Below are 20,977 nucleotides of genomic sequence, written 5' to 3'. Positions count from 1 at the left end.
TTGGTGGAACTGGAGCGGAAGGACAGGGAGCCTCATAGTAGCTGGTGTAGTGGTGCCCTGCTCTGTGTGGACGTGGACAGTGTGGCGCGGGTTCTGCATTTCAACTACAAACGAGGTCCAGAGAACTATGAGCTGCGCTCATGCACAGTGCATGTGCACACAGCTAATGTCTTCTGCACATCTCCAACCCTCATACAGCTGCTCTGTTCCAGATTCTCGTATGAACAGGGCAGTGTCTTGACAGCACCGCAGGCTGAGCAGACAGACCTCCGTCTGGAGTGGGTTCCATGCCCACCGGAGCTTCCACGTGAGCAGCATACAAGACACGGTTACCTGGAACTCAGCGCCACCCCGCAGGCGGACGGAAATGCCAGCGTCCCTGTCCACGACACTCACCACTTCATCGCTCAGCTGCTTAGAGTCGTGCTGCCTGAAGGGTTTCGTGTTGACCTGGTGACCCCTGACCCTGCTGACATCCTGAATTGCCATAGGCTGCGCTGTGTACGCTACTAAGACTACACCTGCCAAATCCATGAGTATTACACTCAGGTCTAATAAACTGATGTGAGTAAGCAGACACTAAAACTGCATTTGAGAACTGGTTATTACTGAGATCAATTACCAAGATCAATTACTGAGATCAGTTACTGAGTTCTATTACTGAGATCTAATAACCACTAATAACTACTGAGAACTGGATATTACTGAGATCTAATACCACTAATATGAGTATGCTAGCCTCTGCCAATATTTCTGGAATTTCTTTTAAGAAAGTGAGCTAAATTACCATTTTCACGGTACGTCTGTCTGTCTATGTCGAGAGACGTCTGTGCATCCCATTGGCCCTGCACCACTTGGGCCGTCACAATCATATGAATAAAAATTATTGTAATAACTGTTTTTTATTCATTTTAAGCTGTTTATTTGACACTTTCTCTTACTATTTGTACTAAAATGGTTGTATTAAGGCCACACAATTGTGTGAACTATATGAACTCTGTAATCTAACTGTAATCTGCATTTTCTGTTAAATTAAAACAATTCTGCAGTTCTCATCTTGTAGCCGCACTTCACATGCTGAGGAACCATCAGTAAATCAGTTATTCACAGTAAGGTGATTCATGTTATATTGCATGCATATATTGTTATGTAATGAAATTACAATAAATAATAATTAGAATAAACAAGTCACTGAACAATATCATACAACACAATAGACAACAAGAAAGAAACAAAGGGAGATTCATGTATAGCAACTATTTAAATAATTTAAATCAAATGCGTGAGATGTGAATGTTGTACTTAGTTGACAGGTGAACACGATATTCATCTATTCAGAGACATTCATCATCATCTTCTATTCATCAGCACCAGTTAGCACACCCTGCCTAACACCAACCCTCTTCTCTGTTTATGACTCAGGGATAGCTGGTTGAGACAAGGCAGGGTCAGTGTTCGTAACAGGGAGATCACAAGTCAGAGAGTTCAGGGTAAATTCAGGGTCAGAACCAGTAAAAAGAATCCAGAAGGTACTGATAGGATCGAGGCATAGTCTGGGAAGGAAACAGATCAAAAACCAGGAAGACCAGCAGGATAGGAATACACTCCATATGAGTCATATTATGGCAATATTTCACAAAGAAGTCAGGGGACAGATATAAGAGGACAGAGTGAGCGTACTCTGAAAAGAACAGGTGTAGCACATTCAGGCAAAGGTGATCTGATTAGTCAGAGAGTCTGCATGGAGTGGGACAATCTGGGTGTGGCAGTGGCAGGAGTGTGTGTGTGTGTGTGTGTGAGAGTGTGTGTGTGTGTGTGTGTGTGTGTGTGTGTGCGTACTAGACAGTCCTAGAGTGTATTTTTGCAGTATGTGTTCTGGGAGTCTTCATATTCATTATGGCACAAGGAAGACCTGAGAGGTATTTGGTAGTAAGTTTCCTGGTGAGGGTTTGGGTTACAGACACCAGCAGGACTGCATTTGTCTGTGCATGTGTGTGATTCTTGCACCTGTTTGAGAAGCTCCTCCTTCTGGGAGATGTCAGTGTTACAGGTGGATCAGAGTGACCTTTCGGAGAGAGTGTCACAGGCCTTAATCCACACCCCCCCAAACCCCAACACACCTTACTCCACACATCCCCCTATCCCCAACACACCATATTCCACACACCCCCATCCCCAACACACCTGTCCAACACACCTTAATCCACACACCCCAACCCACCTGTCCAACACATCTTACTCCACACAGCTCCATCCCCAACACACCTGTCCAACACACCTTACTCCACACACGCCCAACCCCAACACACCTTACTCCACACATCCCCCTATCACCAACAAACCTTAATCCACACACACACATCCCCAACACGCCTGTCCAACACACCTTAATCCACACACCCCCATCCTCAGCACACCTGTCCAACACACCTTATTCCACACACCCCCATCCTCAACACACCTGTCCAACACACCTTATTCCACACACCCCTATCCTCAACACACCTGTCCAACACACATGCCCAACCCCAACACACCATATTCCACACACCCCCATCCCCAACACACCTTAATCCACACACTCCAACCCCAACACACCTGTCCAACACACCTTACTCTACACACCACCATCTCCAACACACCTGGCCAATGTATCACATTGCTTCTTCCCTGTTGTCCAGTGGTTATTCATACTACAAAGATTACAATGATATTTCACCCTTAATGTAGTAAAGCTAAAGTTGTCCATATACATTTAGATCATGCCTGTTGATTTCAAGATAAGATCCGCAGACCATTTTTACCGTATATGCAAAGCTAAGGGGAGCAATGCTAAGGCTGGAGAGAAGCAGTGCTTTGAGTTTTAAATTGTCTACTCATTTGAGCTTGTAGGGGTTTCACCTACTAATCCTTTACAATGCACATGATTTACTAGCCATCAATTTTTATTCAGTCTCATTAAATCAGTCTCAAATATTCAAATCAAATCAGAATCACAATCTTTCATTTTGAATTAAAGAAAGTAACATTAATGATTTGATCTCTGAAGGATTTAAATAACTGTAATTTCTTTGATTATATTGGCAACAACCACAATCTGAAAGATATCAAGACAGACATCTTAGTGAGAATAAATGATACATCTAGAAAGTCTAGAACATTTATATAGGCTGTCACAAACCCTTACTCACTGTACACATACTCCTAATTGTAAAGAAAAAACACTTCTGAGCAAAATGGTTATGCAAGCCAACATCAAAAGCTGTAACTTTACGAATACACTCCTCCTCCACTTTCACTGTCTGAGGAAAATCAGGAAATAAGAATATGCTGGAAATGAACAAGACTGTGTGTTGCCTTGGGAACAGACCTGGTTTGCAGTAGGATTCAAGGGCTTCATTCTGATTGGCTTATAGTCCACTTACAAAAACTATCCTCTTGAATCGCTGTTTAACCTTTTAAGAATAAAAGCAGTTAATGCCATCTCATATGGATTAATAACAATGTCACATTTGTCAAATGTACATGGTGTAACAATTCAACATTGTGTTCTATTTATTCTATCCCTATAATAACTGTAGAAAATAGTTTTAGTGCTTTTCTTTATTTTGGCCTCTCAATTGTTATTTGCCATAAAATTCTCACAACTGATCCCACCTGTAATACCATGTGTATCTAAAATCAGATGAACTTCATGGTTTCTGAAGAAGTCAGCTATTTATTAAAGGGTTTTGACATTATATGCTTTTACTAAATAAAGATCTCCTGTGGTTTAAAAGTTTATTTAATGGAAAAATTGAGTTCATGGATACCTAGTATAGTATTAAAAGATTAACGAAAATAAAAATAAAAGGTCAATTTGGCATGCTTGCAGAAGTAGCACCCAGAATCGCAGAATTTCAGATTGGTCCTGTGTCTGTCTAAAGGGAACATCAGCCACTTTTCTCAAGCCACACTGAGATGTCCATTTTAAAAAAAAGCCTGTCTATGTTGCCCACATGACAATACAGGAGTAAATATTTATATTGATGGGTGACTGTTTTGTGTATTCTGATTTGAGCAATTACACATCAGCAAGACAGACACAACGGATTCTGGATCGCTTAAATGTCTCCACAGACGCTCCTGAATGGCCCCAGCACTACTTCCATTACTTCCAGGCAGGTTTCAGGGGCACTTGGGACAAGGGCGACTTCTGAGAGAGCCTGCTCTGGTTCGTTCTAATATGGCCAGAAACAGGAGACAGACAAACACTTCCTGCTTTACCAGAGTTAGAGTTGCTACCAGACATGATCTGTGGGTTCATTCTGCTCTGTGATAGTCTGAGGGATGTAGTACCATTTAGTGAAGGCATTATTGGAGTGGTTGCCATGGTACTTTTGCTGACCAACAGGTCACCACTGGCAACAGCACTGCGAGTAGAGGAGGCCACAGTGTTTCGAGCAAAGTTGGGGGTGTGCTTTTGGGCAGAGTTTTGGTGGAGTGGCCAAGAACTCTTCCCACCTGATTGAGCAAGAACACGCATTGTAGATCGACACATCTTCTCCTCGGGCATCGATTTTTGCTGAACTGCTGACTTCCTTATAGATGACGTCTGTGCTGGTAGAGCAGTGTGGGTGGATGACCTCTGTGCTAGTAGAGCAGTGTGGGTGGATGACCTCTGTGCTAGTAGAGCAGTGTGGGTGGATGACCTCTGTGCTAGTAGAGCAGTGTGGGTGGATGACCTCTGTGCTAGTAGAGCAGTGTGGGTGGATGACCTCTGTGCTGATGAAGCAGTGCGGGTGGATGACCTCTGTGCTGATGAAGCAGTGTGGGTGGATGACCTCTGTGGTGGTGGGGCAGTTTGGGTGGATGACCTCTGTGCGGGTGGAGCAGTGCGGGTGGATGACCTCTGTGCGGGTGGAGCAGTGCGGGTGGATGACCTCTGCACTGGTGGAGCAGTGCAGGTGGTGCTTTGAGCAGCTGGGCTGGGGAATCTTGTGCTGGCAGCACGAGGGGTTTGGCCAAGAGGAATGACTCTCCGCATGCTCTGAATCTCAGAAGGGGTGAGAGTCCGCACTGGATGAATATGAGTGGGCTTTGGAGATGGAGACGTCTTGGAGGAACTGGTGGGGGTTAAGAGATGGGGAAGTCTTGGATGAAGAGGAGGGTTAGGGGTTTTCTTGGAGGAAGAGACAGCTGGATTGGTAGTCATTTTTCTGAATGATTTTGTTTTGCTGGATGACCTGTGGACTTGTGTCTCTTTCTCTCCCCTTACAATGTTCATTTTCACGTGGGAACCAGATTCATCGCTCTTGGACATTAATGCATGATCTGTGGAGTCAGATGTCTGATTGTTGGACCCTGAATAGTCCCTGATGGTTTTTACATCAGCTTGATCACTGAATGCAGATGAGGTATCACCCTCAGACAAAAATACTTTGAGCTCTTTGTTGCATTTGAGGTCTGTGTCATTACTGTTTTCTCCTTCGGAGTGTGTGAGGGACATGCTCCTCTTGCCCATCTGTGCTGTGAGTCCAATCTGCACTGTATGAGAGGTTATGTCTGGGGTCTCTAGCACAGTTGTGGGTTGAGTTGCTGGATTTCTGTTTTCCTCCATCCATTTATCAGATTGAGGCCCCACCTTATTATTTACTTCCAGATCCATCAGAGTGATGGCATCCTGGCTGGATTTCTGGGAATTGCTATAGCCGTGGTCACCATCAAGTGGAGGACTGAAGTTAAAGGCTTGCAGGGCAGGCACCAGTGTGTGTGCATCTACAGGTATATCCCCCTGGCCAGAGCTTGTGCGTCTGTATCTATTCACAGGTATATCCCCCTGGCCAGAGCTTGTGTGTCTGTGTGTAGCTGCAGAAGACTGCAGCTCACTATTAGAGTCTGTAGCTGTCTGTATAAGTGTCAGGGAGTGTGTGTCTGGATCTGACCTAGCAGAGTTAGGACTGCCTTCACTGGGTTGTTGCCATGAGTAACGGTAGCTACCAAACTGTCCCACAGTAAAAGGACTCTGAAGGCTCTGTGGGTGGGACCTAAGCAGCTGCAAAAGCCCCTCCCTCTTCAGAGCTGCTTGCACATCAGTCTCACTGCTACATCTCGACCCAAAGACTCCACACACGATCTCCCTGTCTGCCCACGAGCGACGCTTCTCCTCGAGCTCCTTCATGCGCTTCATCTGAGATGCCTCCCTTCGCTCTCGCTCTATATTCTCCTGCAGAAGAACATGAGAAGAAGACCTGGGTTAAGATCTGCAGAAACATAAACCCAACCCTCAACAGCAGGTGTCAGTACACAGAAGGACAAAATCTCCAGCTGGTATTTTCTACAGTTTCTTTCTTTCACTATTGGCTCATGAGACCCTCTAGAGACACTTCTAAGCCAAAAAATAATAATTTACATCTTGTGTGTGTGTGTGTGTGTGTGTATCTGTGTGTGTGTGCGTGCGTGTGTGTGCGTGCGTGCGTGCGTGTGCGTACGTGTGTGTACCTGTACAGCTTTTGTGAACTTGGAACAGAAGTGTTGGAAGATATGGAAGCAGTCGTCCAGTCTGAATGTGTCTTTATCTTCACAGAAGAAATCTATCAGATCATCTCCCTCCTTCTGCAGCTCAGTCCTGCTCTTATTAATGTCTTCAAGAAGAGCAAAACTGCTCTGTAACACACACATACACAGGCATGTACACATACATACATACTGTCTCTCCAACACACACACAGGCATGTACACATACATACATACTGTCTCTCCAACACACACACACACACACACACACACACACAGGCATGTACACATACATACATACTGTCTCTCCAACACACACACAGGAATGTACACATACATACATACTGTCTCTCCAACACACACACAGGCATGTACACATACATACATACTGTCTCTCCAACAAACACACACACACACACACACACACACACACACACAGGCATGTACACATACATACATACTGTCTCTCCAACACACACACACACACACACACACACACACACAGGCATGTACACATACATACATACTGTCTCTCCAACACACACACAGGAATGTACACATACATACATACTGTCTCTCCAACACACACACCCACACAGGCATGTACACATACATACATACTGTCTCTCCAACACACACACAGGCATGTACACATACATACATACTGTCTCTCCAACACACACACAGGCATGTACACATACATACATACTGTCTCTCCAACACACACACACACACACACACACACACACACACACAGGCATGTACACATACATACATACTGTCTCTCCAACACACACACACACACACACACACACACACACACACACCTGTAGGAACATGTGGAGTTGTTCTTGTAGCTCTGCATTACTCTGAGTTTTCTGTTCCACATGCTTAATTCTCATGCTCAGACTCTGCCACTCCACAGACAAACCTTCCACACTCACCCTGTGGGAACATTAGTTAGGACTTGTATGACAGCAGTGACTATTCATGACAAGCTTGATAGCATTTCTGATATCTACATATCAGATATCTTACTATAACAAATTACGCTTAATCTATATTTTTAAACCTCTTTTTCAAACAATTTTATTTATATATTTTTCCCCCTTATGTATATTTTTGCAAAAATGCTACAGAGAACTTGATACACAATCTTAAACTCAAAACAAGAAAACTATTTAGAATTATTGTATTATTGGAAAATAATGAAGTCCATAAGGCTGTGTTTGTGGGTAAGTCTATACCCAACAAGGCGTTTGGGGGTAACCCACCCTATACCCAACACATAAGCAATGCTTACAGTCTAATTCAAGACCAACAGCGACTCAAAATAACCTCAAAAAACACAGGCTCTCAAAATATGCTATATACAACATTGCCTCACTTTTGGATTAGACCACACTGTTATGACTCCAGCCATTTTCACTGTTTTTGTGCACTACCTGACTGATCTGGGTCCGTTATTGGATATTCTCACCGTGCAGCACTTTCAACGTGCCGAAGCTTCTCAGGAAACTTTAGCAGCTGCTCATCTGTTTTCTTAGCCTCCTGAGGACCCACAACACACACAGTAATCATGCACACACAGAGCTCACTCTAGGCCAACAAATTTAACAAACACATTAAAAAGTTTTATAATCTGCAGTTTAATGTTTTAGAAACCTTATTGAAACAAATGTTCTCCTCTGTTCTGAGCAGTATAAAGATGTGGCAGTGATGTCTGTTGTTAGCATGCTGTCTGTGTTGCATGTTTCTCTCGGGTGAATTATTCACCATTATCTACTCTGTAATATTTTGCCCCATTTAAACTCTCAAGTAGCATATGAATGCCTACTAAATGGCTTATGAATGCTTGGTTCAGAATCTCCCTCCCAAATGATCTGCCTTGTGCTTTACATGGAATGAAAACTTCACTCACCAGAGCAACAAAATGCAGTAGGGTCATGCCTGGTTTATTAGCTTTGGTGTCAGCTAACGACAGCAGAGAGGAGAGCTTAAATCCAGCAGCGTTCCCGCCGTAGCCACCCTGAGAGAGAGTGACAGTCTCAGAGTAACTGCACGTAGTGAAATTTGAAACCGAATCAATGCGTCTTACAGGAGACTGTGAGTTAGTGTTACTTATATATATATATATAATACACACGCGCACGCACACACACACACACACACTCACACACAATATAGAGTAAACTACACACACACACACACGCGCACGAGCACGCGCACACGCACACGCACACACATACACAATAAAGACTACACTACACACACACACACACACACACGCACACGCACACACGCACACAATAAAGAGTACACTACACACACACACACACACACACAGTGAGAGAGAGAGAAAAGTCTCACTGAGTTCATTATGTTTCCTGCTTCAAGCACCAAGTGTAGGACAGAGTGGAGCTCTTCACAGCTGAGCAACTCTACAAAGTTAAAAATCATAAATGTTTCTATGATATGACAGAGATGCCCCACAAGATTGATATGACAATAAGAAAGAGAATAAAGGGCATTGATGGTGAGTGAGTGGAAAAGAATGAGAGAGTAAAAGAGAGTGATCACCTCTGGCAGCAAAGCAAACAGTACAGATGTCCTGCTTCAGGGATGAACACAAAGGAGAAAATTCCTCCTTCAGTAGCAGAGCTTCTATACGCAGATCAAAGCTACAAGTGCAGACACACATACACACACACACACACACTTACGTAACTGACGAGAAATTTAGGAGTAATATTATTGCAGCATGATAAGGTAAGTGTGTATTTGTGTGTGTGTGTGTGTGTGTGTGTGTATGTGTGTGTGTGTGTAGTGTACTCTTTACTGTGTGTGTGTGTGTAGTGTACTCTTTACTGTGTGTGTGTTTGTGTGTATGTGTGTGTGTGTGTGTGTGTGTGTGTGTGTGTGTGTGTGCACGCATACCTGGGTAAGAGTTTCTGTGTCTGTGTGTGTGTGTGTGTGTGTGTGTGTGTGTGTGTGTGTTTGTGTGGATGCATACCTGGGTAAGAGTGTGAGGTGGTACATGAAGGAGTCGACCATGGCCAACTGTGCTGGGTCTCCTCCATATGCATGTAACTTCTCCACCTGTCGTTCCATAAGTACACTAGTTATCTAGTCTGCTAGGGCTAGCCCTAACCCAGTAAATTAGTTATCTAGTCTGCTAGGGTTAACCATAACCCTAACCCAGTAAACTAGTTATCTAGTCTGCTAGGGTTAACCATAACCCTATCCGAGTACACTAGTTATCTAGTCTGCTAGGGTTAATCCTAATCCAGTACACTAGTTATCTAGTCTGCTAACCCTAACCCTAGGATGTTATAGCAAAATAACTCAAAATAAGATAAACAAACAGGTGTTCTTTCTACAACAATTACTGGGGCATATCAACAGTTTAGTTGTTTACTATGGAAAACAAGCCCTTCAAAAACAAACCCTTAAAAAAAGTCTTGACTGGTCACATTTGAGCCTAGTAAACCATCTTTGCATTTCACCTTTGAACTGAATTGTTTTAGTAAGTCAGTCATGGCATATTTCAGCATATTTCGGTTTTATCTGTACTGCTGATACTATATTTGTCTAACATATGTAGAATTGTTTTTTAAAATATTCTCCCTGTTGTTGTTTTTTTATTTTATTTTATGGAAAATCCTTTTTTATTATGCTGTATGTATTCTCTGCATTGGCTTGTTGTATGTATTGAGCTGAAAAAAGCAGGCATGGGATCCGCTAAGATCAAATTTTGATGTGGACAACCGTTACAGAGTCCTTTAAGGGTTGTAACATATTTCAGTATGTTTCAGCATTCAGTAGTCAGTCATGGCATATTTTAGTATGTTTCAGCATTTCAGTAGTCAGTCATGGCATATTTCAGTATGTTTCAGTGTTCGGGTTAGTCAGTCATGGCATATTTCAGTATGTTTCAGTGTTAGGGTTACTCAGTCATAGCATATTTCAGTATGTTTCAGCATTTCAGTAGTCAGTCATGACATATTTCAGTATGTTTCAGCATTTCAGTAGTCAGTCATGGCATATTTCAGTATGTTTCAGTGTTCGGGTTAGTCAGTCATGGCATATTTCAGTATGTTTCAGTGTTTCAGTAGTCAGTCATGGCATATTTCAGTATGTTTCAGTGTTCAAATTGGCCAGTCATGGTATATTTCAGTATGTTTCAGCGTTTCAGTAGTTTTACCTCTACAGATTCTGGCAGAAGTTTGTACAGCTCTCTAAGGGCCTCTGGTCCAAATGCTGCACTGTTGCCATGGAGAATATCCTCCATGATGGAGTTGTGGGATCTAGAGAGAGAGGAAGGAACCTTCCTCACTTTTATTCTAATGTGCAATTGTATGTTTGACTATATATATATATATATATATATATATATATATATTGCATTTCCCTTTGGGGAAAGTAGCCTTAATGTTTATGAATAAAGCTAAAGCATTCCTGATATAAAATAAGTGTATTCGTGGCTAGTGTCAGAACTTAGAAAGGCTGTTGCTATCCATTATTAAACTTGTAGTAGTAAATTATAACCTACTGAATCGTTCCACTTGACTGCTTGTGTAGTGAGTGATGTAACATATATCTCCTTTAACCTATTGTAATTTATATACTGATGCTGCTAGTTTAGCTAGTTACCCATCTACAGTTCTGGCTAGTAACTTGTCTGCAGTTCTGGTCAGCTACCTACCTATCTGCAGTTCAAGACTGAAGAGAGACACAAATAGTGACAGTAAAGTATCAAAATACAAAGCAAAGAATTATACATCAGACTCTTGGTCTCAAGCTGAACACAAAGCATTAATTATAATGAGCGAAGGCACCACAAGGTAGGGACCCTAAACACACAAAGATTTATAAATCCCATTTTTGTTAATTTGTTTTAAAATGCTGTCCCAGAAACCTCAGGGTTTCTAGTCTTAGCATTACCAGAATTAACAGATGGATTTCATGGCTCTCTTCCATACCTACTTTTTAAAGCGTTTCAGGAAAATTGCCAGGTTCATGCTCCTTTTAGAATCAAGAATGGTAATCTGAAGAAAGAAAAAGAAAATTAAATTGTGATGTTCATATTCACACAGACTGCATTTCAGTAATAAGATATCAAATAAGTTTACCAGAAGTGATAATGATGTTAATGACTACACAATATTCAAGGTCAAAATTTAGTGTAAAGATTGGACTATGTGTAAAGAATAAGTTGTAACGAATGCTGTGATGTAATAAATAATTGATTGTAATCAAGTCAGACTGTGTGTAACAACTGGGTTGTTGTTGGTGATTGGGTTAGATGTGAAGTCTGCGCTGGCTATGGTGATTGATTTGTCTCTGAAGGACTGTTTTTAAAAAAGAAAAAACAAACAACCCCCCCCCCCAAAAAAAACCCCAGTATTCCATTACACAAATTTTAAAAGTTGAAATGTGATACTGTGTGAACTAGCTCCATAATGTATGATGTACATCTATACTAGGTGTTGTGTATTAATACATTGTCATTGCTTGTCTCTGCCAACCTGATTTTACTTTGACTCAGTGAGGGAGTTGTAAAAAAAAAAGATAAAGCTCAAGTTTTCCAAAAAGTCAGAGGAGCCAGAAAAAAACACCCAATCCTAACCCAAACACTAATCCTAATCCTAACCCTAACCCAATCATTAATCCTAACCCTAAACCTAACACCCAATCCTAACCCAAACACTAATCCTAATCCTAACCCTAACCCAATCATTAATCCTAACCCTAACCCTAAACCTAACACCCAATCCTAACCCAAACACTAATCCTAATCCTAACCCTAACCCAATCATTAATCCTAACCCTAACCCTAACACCCAATCCTAACCCAAACACTAATCCTAATCCTAACCCTAACCCAATCATTAATCCTAACCCTAACCCTAAACCTAACACCCAATCCTAACCCAAACACTAATCCTAATCCTAACCCTAACCCAATCATTAATCCTAACCCTAAACCTAACACCCAATCCTAACCCAAACACTAATCCTAATCCTAACCCTAACCCAATCATTAATCCTAACCCTAACCCATTAATCCTAACCCTAACACCCAATCCTAACCCAAACACTAATCCTAACCCTAACCCTAACCCAATCACTAATCCTAACCCTAACCCTAACACCCAATCCTAACCCAAACACTAATCCTAATCCTAACCCAATCCTAACCCAAACACTAATCCTAATCCTAACCCAATCATTAATCCTAACCCTAACACCCAATCCTAACCCAAACACTAATCCTAATCCTAACCCTAACACTAATCCTAATCCTAACCCTAACCCAATCACTAATCCTAACCCTAACCCAATCACTAATCCTAACCCTAACACCCAATCCTAACCCAAACACTAATCCTAATCCTAACCTTAACCCAATCACTAATCCTAACCCTAACCCTAACACCCAATCCTAACCCAAACACTAATCCTAATCCTAACCCTAACCCAATCACTAATCCTAACCCTAACCCTAACACCCAATCCTAACCCAAACACTAATCCTAATCCTAACCATAACCCAATCAATAATCCTAACCCTAACCCTAACCCAAACACTAATCCTAACCCTAACCCAAACATTAATCCTAATCCTAAACTTTAGCCTCATTCCATATATTTTGAACAATTTAGTTTGCATCTTCACCATTTTTGCACTTATGGTATTCAAGAAAGAAATACCCTTCTTTTTAATGGCTCAATCTTACAATATTTGAAATGAGAAATTATATACTTTCAGTGAGGTAAAAAAAAACAAATATTAAGAAAAAAAATCACCATAGTTACCATAACCCTATAGACACCCTAACCTTATAGTTGCCTTTACCCTATAGTTAACCAAAGCATACAGTCACCCTAAATTTAAAGTTACAATAACCCTATAGTCTCCCTAACCCTAACCCTAGTCACCCTAATCCTAACATCATCCTAACACTATAGTCACCCTAACCCTAAAGTCACACTAACCCTAACTCTATAATCACGCTAACAATATAGTTACCCTAACCCTAACACTATAATCACCCTAACATTATAATCACCCTAACCCTAACACTATAGTCACACTAACCCTACAGTCACCCTAACCCTAACACTATAGTCGCCGTAACCCTACAGTCACCCTAACCCCAATGCTCTAGTCAACTTAACATTATATTCAGCCTAACACTATAGTCACCCTAACACTATAGTCACCCTAACCCTAATACTATAGTCACCCTAACACTATAGTCACCCTAACCCTAACATTATAGTCACCCTAACCCTAAAGTCACCCTAACCCTAACAATATAGTAACCCTAACCCTTTCACTATAGTCACCCTAACCTTAACTCTACAGTCACCCTAACACTATAGTCACCCTAATCCTAACACTATAGTCACCCTAACACTATAGTCACCCTAATCCTAACACTGTAGTCACACTAACACTGTAGTCACCCTAACCCTACAGTCACCTTAACCCTAATACTCTAGTCACCATAACACTATAGTCACCTTAAGACTATCATCATCCTATCCCTAACACTATAGTCACCCTAACACTATAGTCATCCTAACCCTAACAATACATTCACCCTAACACTATTGTTCCCCTAACCCTAACAATACATACACCCTACCACTATAGTCACGCTAACCCTAACACTATAGTCACCCTAACACTATAGTCACCCTAACCATACAGTCACCCTAACACTATAGTCACCCTAACCCTAAAGTCACACTAACCCTAACTCTATAATCACGCTAACAATATAGTTACCCTAACCCTAACACTATAATCACCCTAACATTATAATCACCCTAACCCTAACACTATAGTCACACTAACCCTACAGTCACCCTAACCCTAACACTATAGTCACCCTAACCCTACAGTCACCCTAACCCTAATACTATAGTCACCCTAACACTATAGTCACCCTAACCCTAACATTATAGTCACCCTAACCCTAAAGTCACCCTAACCCTAACAATATAGTAACCCTAACCCTTTCACTATAGTCACCCTAACCCTAACTCTACAGTCACCCTAACACTATAGTCACCCTAATCCTAACACTATAGTCACCCTAACACTATAGTCACCCTAATCCTAACACTTTAGTCACCCTAACCCTACAGTCACCTTAACCCTAATACTCTAGTCACCATAACACTATAGTCACCTTAAGACTATCATCATCCTATCCCTAACACTATAGTCACCCTAACACTATAGTCATCCTAACCCTAACAATACATTCACCCTAACACTATTGTTCCCCTAACCCTAACAATACATACACCCTACCACTATAGTCACGCTAACCCTAACACTATAGTCACCCTAACACTATAGTCACCCTAACCATACAGTCACCCTAACCATACAGTCACCCTAACACTATAGTCACCCTAACCCTAACACTATAGTCACCCTAACACTATAGTCACCCTAATCCTAATACTATTGTCTTCGTAACACTATAGTCACCCTAGCCGTACAGTCACCTTAACACTATAGTCACCCTAACCCTACAGTCACCCTAACCCTATTGTTACCGTAACCCTAACAATACATTCACCCTAGCACTATAGTCACCCTAATCCTAAGCCTACAGTCACCCTAACACTATAGTCACCCTCACCCTAACACTATAGTCACCCTCACCCTAACACTATAGTCACCCTAACACTATGGTCACCCTAACCCTAACACTATAGTCACCCTAATCCTAATACTATTATCACCCTAACACTAGAGTCACCCTAACCGTACAGTCACCCTAACCCTATAGTCACTCTAACACTATAGTCACCCTAATCCTAACACTATAGTCTGCCTACACTATAGTCACCCTAACCCTAACACTATAGTCACTAACACTATAGTCACCCTAATCCTAACACTATAGTCTGCCTAACCCTACAGTCACCCTAACCCTAACACTATAGTCACCCTAACACTATAGTCGCCCTAAACCTAACCCTACAGTTACCCTAACCCTAACACTATTGTTACCCTAACCCTAGCAATACATTCACCCTAACACTATAGTCATACTAACCCTATCCCTACAGTCACCCTAACACTATAGACACCCTCACCCTAACGCTATAGTCACCCTAACCATATAGTCACCCTAACACTATGGTCACCCTAACCCTACAGTCACCCTAACCCTAACACTATAGTCACCCTAACCCTAACACTATAGTCACCCTAATCCTAGCACTACAGTCATCTTAACATCTAGTCCTGATTTCAGCATCTTTTCACAGCTTCCATTCTTTCTACCACCATGGTTAGTTTGTTTTCTGCCCCTAGTCTCCTCTACCTGCTTCTTTCTTCCAGCCACATTGGCCAATGTTTTTATATAGAAATGTCTTGGGGGGGGTGTTCCAGACAGTGTATTTAACAAACCTTAAACTGACCCTTGAACTCTGAGTTAAAATTGAATTGATTATTCTCCAAATTAAAATGAAAAGGTCTGTACAAACCTAAAAGATGACATGCTATGTATAATACCTAGAAACAATGCTCAAAAATACATACACATTCTAACAGAGCCTGGCTTGATTTCCACATTAAGCAAATAAAGGATTGTGTGGTTTTTCTTCTAATAATTTGTGTCTGTAATCCCATTATTCTGATCATTTGCATCTGTAATCCCATTTTGGTATGATGCAGGGAAACTGGTTTGGTTTTTTGGTCAGTTACCAGCACGTCACAGACCACCCTATTATAATCACCTTAATGATAACAGAGCTCAATCCACAATGGCTAGAACTGCCGCTGACAAACATGTACCCAAAAACTGCAGGTAATACAGCATGCAGGTTAATCAAATGTGTGTGTGTATGTGTGTCTGTGGATATGAATCTTACATCTTACATTTTTATTATATTGTTCAAAGAAACTTATATATATATATATATATATATATATATATATATATATATATATATATATATATATATATATTAATCCTGTGAGAGTTGCCAGCTCATGTATGGTGCAGCAGGTAAAACTACAGCAGGCTTCTCTCACTAAAACTATCTGGCAGGCTGCTCTTAGTAAAACTATATGGCAGGTTTCTCTCACTAAATCTATACAGCAGGTTTCTTTCACTAAAACTATACAGGAAGCTGCTCTCAGTAAAACTATATGGCAGGTTTCTCTCACTAAAACTATACAGCAGGTTTCTCTCACTAAAACTATACAGGAAGCTGCTCTCAGTAAAACTATATGGCAGGTTTCTCTCACTAAAACTATATGGCAGGCTCCTCTCAGTAAAACTGCTCTCACTGACCAACAGGGTACCTTGTCTTGAATAAGCTTTCTCCCCATCTTCAGCGGGTGCAGATTTCTCCCCCTACAGAGGCTGCCTAGAACTTTAGCCCAAATTTCCCTCAAGTTCTGCTGTTCTTCTACGGTCTCCCAACCACCTCTATTCTGGCCCATGATGAAGTCATGGTCTGCATACAAACTCAAAGTGTGTGGTGTTTCATCTGAACCACGAGTAGCTATAAGCTAAGTATTGGTTGACCCTCCCAAAACCCACACAAACCTCTGATTTAGGCTCTTGTAAAGTGCTACATGCTTGGCTGCCCTTGATGCTAGTTGCCTTGTGTGATCGTCTGTCATCACGTTGTGCAAATAGTTCCTCAAGGTTCCTGATGTCAATGTGGAACATTTGTTTTCCAGCAGTCGGGCCAAGCGTCCATAGGTTGGGAGCGCCGTGCTGGTGCACTCTCTCCTCAGGAATTGGCTTCCAGTAGAAACTTCGCACCCTCCGCTTCCGCTGCACAGGGCTTCCCACATCCACAGGCAGGGGTGGTGGAGAGGGGGGCGTGTCTAGTGGAGACTGGAGTAAGCTAGGTTGAGCAGCACTGAGGGGGCAGTGTTCAGAGACTAAAGTAGGAGGGGTTATCACATCAGTAACTCCACCCTCCTCCTCACTGGCCAGGGACATACTGCTCATCACAATCATCACAGATCCTTCTGAGAAGAGGAAAGATTGGTATTGTCAGAAAATGAGTGAAACAAAAACAGCCATGCACATTCAGATTAGAACACTGGAATGCACAACATCATCCAATCGCAGCAAAACATACCACAGTAAACAGTAGCATCTGTTAAAAAACTACCACAGGAGTTATCAGGCATGGCTTAGCCATCGGGTGTACCAGGACAATGCCTTCTAGGCAGCTCTATACCTTAAACCATTATGGTTTGTTTACCCTGACCCTCAGCTATAGGAGCAGACAGTCATAATAACCTCTGACTTTTTTTTTTCATTTCACAGGTTTTGTTTCACTCTTTGAGCGTTAAAGAAACATAAATGAGATTAAACACCATACACGATCACTTATGTGCACACACCCATATACAAATATTTATATTGCACACAAAGCTTGACATTCTATTGTTCATTGCTACACAAAGAACAATGCAATAGAGCGCACCCATCTTTCATCAAACACACCTCTCACAGCAGCATGAAATGATTTATCCACTGGTCCAAGAGACAACCTGAACCATAACCCTAACCCTAACCCTTTTAGCCCTAGCTATTACACTAAACCTAACCCTTTAGTCCTAGCTATTACCCTAACCCTAAACCTTTTAGCCCTAGCTATTACCCTAATTCTAACCCTTTTAGCCCTAGCTATTACCCTAACCCTAACCCTTTAGTCCTAGCTATTACCCTAACCCTAACCCTTTCAGCCCTAGCTATTACCCTAACCCTAACCCTTTAGTCTTAGCTATTACCCTAACCCTAACCCTTTTAGCCCTAGCTATTACACTAACCCTAACCCTTTTAGCCCTAGCTATTACCCTAACTGTAACACTTTCAGTCCCTGACCTATACCTCTTTCAGTAGATTACTACATCCTGAATGGTGCTTTATGTTTTGTGCAATAACATCTGCTGGAAAGGTCTCATGCAGTAAAACAGAAGAGGTACATCAGAGTTAAAGGTCTAAGAAATGCAATTAGGCTGTTTTTTATTGTGACACAATAGCTTTTATGTTTCCTTTTATGTTTGTGAGCACCTCGCGCTACCAGTTGTGGTACAAGAACAATTTATTTATTTTATTTTATTTATGTATTTTCCTCATCCTTTCTGTGTTCACTTTATTCACAGTAATGATTAAAGCTCCTGCACATAAACAGGGTTTCAGTAATGGAAGCTAAAATAATGTCAGACAACAACTTATTAAACTTACTGTCTTTTATGTATCTGAGTAAAATATCCACTCATACCAAGGAGATGGAGTACACTAGTAAGACTGAAAACAGAAAATGCAATAGAGCGCACCCATCTTTCATCAAACACACCTCTCACAGCAGCATGAAATGATTTATCCACTGGTCCAAGAGACAACCTGAACCATAACCCTAACCCTAACCCTTTTAGCCCTAGCTATTACACTAAACCTAACCCTTTAGTCCTAGCTATTACCCTAACCCTAAACCTTTTAGCTCTAGCTATTACCCTAATCCTAACCCTTTTAGCCCTAGCTATTACCCTAACCCTAACCCTTTAGTCCTAGCTATTACCCTAACCCTAACCCTTTCAGCCCTAGCTATTACCCTAACCCTAACCCTTTAGTCCTAGCTATTACCCTAACCCTAACCCTTTAGTCTTAGCTATTACCCTAACCCTAACCCTTTTAGCCCTAGCTATTACACTAACCCTAACCCTTTTAGCCCTAGCTATTACCCTAACTCTAACACTTTCAGTCCCTGACCTATACCTCTTTCAGTAGATTACTACATCCTGAATGGTGCTTTATGTTTTGTGCAATAACATCTGCTGGAAAGGTCTCATGCAGTAAAACAGAAGAGGTACATCAGAGTTAAAGGTCTAAGAAATGCAATTAGGCTGTTTTTTATTGTGACACAATAGCTTTTATGTTTCCTTTTATGTTTGTGAGCACCTCGCTCTACCAGTTGTGGTACAAGAACAATTTATTTATTTTATTTTATTTATGTATTTTCCTCATCCTTTCTGTGTTCACTTTATTCACAGTAATGATTAAAGCTCCTGCACATAAACAGGGTTTCAGTAATGGAAGCTAAAATAATGTCAGACAACAACTTATTAAACTTACTGTCTTTTATGTATCTGAGTAAAATATCCACTCATACCAAGGAGATGGAGTACACTAGTAAGACTGAAAACAGAAAGCACAATGTTGGCTAGCTGGAAAGTTCTCCTACCTTCAAGAAGAACACGGGAGTTTGTCCCCTAAAATATACTGTTGGTGCAGCAGTCAGAAGATTCGTTTGTCCAGGGCCACATGCTCACACACTGTGTGATGATGGGACACACCCACACACTTGCAGAGAGAGCAACCCCCACTTCTAATGTCACTCTGTGGTCAGATAGCACATCTCTGTTCTATCATCAAAATGAGAATCATTTTAACCAGTCATCTCTACTTAATCTCACTCTTTTTTATAATATCCACCATCACATTTTTTATTACTCTTTTGCATTTACTCTGCACTTTGGTCAAGCCTTTTCTTCTCTTGATTTTTGATTAAAGAAAAATTAAATAGACTTTCTTAAAAAGAATATTTTCTTCTCTGAGTATATTAAAAGAAGCTAAGAATAGTTTATTTCTGAGTAAACATATGGTGTGTGTGTGTGTGTGTGTGTGTGTGTGTGTGTGTGTGTGTGTGTGTGTGTGTGTGTGTGTGTGTGTGTGTGCCTACCAATGTGCATGCTTTGCACTGATAACAAGTCTGTTGGCCACACCCTGCACAAACATTTCAATTTGCTGAAATGTTTGTTTCCTTGGCAACAGTGTAATAATGTTATCTGCTTAGTTTGGCCCTGGAGCTTGGGCTGCAGCTAAGACTATGATGTTGGGTGAACTCTGACTAAAACCCTAACTAAAATAATGCTAATACCTTGGCTAAAATGAGACTAAAACCCTGACTAAAATGAGATTAAAGCCCTGCCTAAAATGAGACTAAAATCCTGGCTAAAATGAGACGTTCAAGGTTTTCTTACTGTGAACCTTTAAATAAAGGGACTGGACACCATTTAGCTATGCAGTTTTGTGAACATCTATGGGTGTATTAATGTTTGTCTCTGTGTGTCTCAATGTAGGGGAACTTACTTTTCATATTTCATGTATTGACTCCTACACTGTGTGCACAATTACTAGGCAAGAGAGTACTTTGACCATATCATTTTGATGCATATTTTCCAACTCCAAGCTGTATAAACTTGAATGCTTTTGGATATAAGCATATTGGGTGATGTGTATTTGTGTTAGGATTAGTGTTAGGGGTTAGGTTTTGAGAATTTGCACTGGCAACAGTCTGCAAAGTTGATGTGGATGAGTAAGAAGCCATGGGTAAGGCACTGGCTGGTGCATTTTAAGCACGGCTACTGTTTCTATTGATTGATTTTCTTATTCAGGAAACCTGAAAAACAGTACTG

The 20,977-nt window shown here is 41.3% G+C and overlaps 2 protein-coding genes across 4 annotated transcripts in view; one reads left to right on the top strand and one right to left on the bottom strand.

Moving 5' to 3' along the window:
* LOC113568169 (BTB/POZ domain-containing protein KCTD21-like) overlaps positions 1 to 513 on the top strand; it is an 816-nt gene extending 303 nt beyond the window's left edge. The window contains exon 1 of the mRNA XM_026996349.3: positions 1 to 513. This exon is cut by the window's left edge and continues 303 nt beyond it. Within this exon, the coding sequence (XP_026852150.1) occupies positions 1 to 513 (513 nt within the window).
* The window catches only part of LOC113568168 (uncharacterized), a 20,951-nt gene extending 968 nt beyond the window's left edge, over positions 1 to 19,983 (bottom strand). Inside the window, exons 1-13 of one of the 3 annotated variants that reach the window (XM_081704094.1) lie at positions 19,744 to 19,983; positions 17,085 to 17,518; positions 11,482 to 11,543; positions 10,700 to 10,802; positions 9,509 to 9,594; positions 9,076 to 9,176; positions 8,866 to 8,936; positions 8,417 to 8,524; positions 7,976 to 8,046; positions 7,323 to 7,440; positions 6,481 to 6,645; positions 4,504 to 6,205; positions 1 to 3,455 (exon numbers count right to left, since the gene is read on the bottom strand). The exon at positions 1 to 3,455 is cut by the window's left edge and continues 968 nt beyond it. In XM_081704094.1, coding sequence (XP_081560220.1) covers positions 3,451 to 3,455; positions 4,504 to 6,205; positions 6,481 to 6,645; positions 7,323 to 7,440; positions 7,976 to 8,046; positions 8,417 to 8,524; positions 8,866 to 8,936; positions 9,076 to 9,176; positions 9,509 to 9,594; positions 10,700 to 10,802; positions 11,482 to 11,543; positions 17,085 to 17,507 — 3,015 coding nt within the window. In that variant the 5' untranslated portion in view covers positions 17,508 to 17,518; positions 19,744 to 19,983 and the 3' untranslated portion in view covers positions 1 to 3,450. Of the gene's footprint in view, positions 6,206 to 6,480; positions 6,646 to 7,322; positions 7,441 to 7,975; positions 8,047 to 8,416; positions 8,525 to 8,865; positions 8,937 to 9,075; positions 9,177 to 9,508; positions 9,595 to 10,699; positions 10,803 to 11,481; positions 11,544 to 17,084; positions 17,519 to 19,743 lie in introns of all 3 variants that reach the window. The other 2 variants (XM_081704093.1, XM_035521211.2) reach the window with 2 other exon arrangements.
* Between the last annotated feature and the right edge of the window lie 994 nt (positions 19,984 to 20,977).

This window comes from Electrophorus electricus, chromosome 21 (genome assembly GCF_041902795.1).
Source record: "Electrophorus electricus isolate QZ-2024a chromosome 21, ASM4190279v1, whole genome shotgun sequence".
In the NCBI taxonomy this organism is placed as follows: Eukaryota; Metazoa; Chordata; class Actinopteri; order Gymnotiformes; family Gymnotidae; genus Electrophorus; species Electrophorus electricus.
The sequence above is the reverse complement of the archived record's forward strand: the minus strand, read 5'-3'. Positions and strand labels throughout refer to the sequence as shown.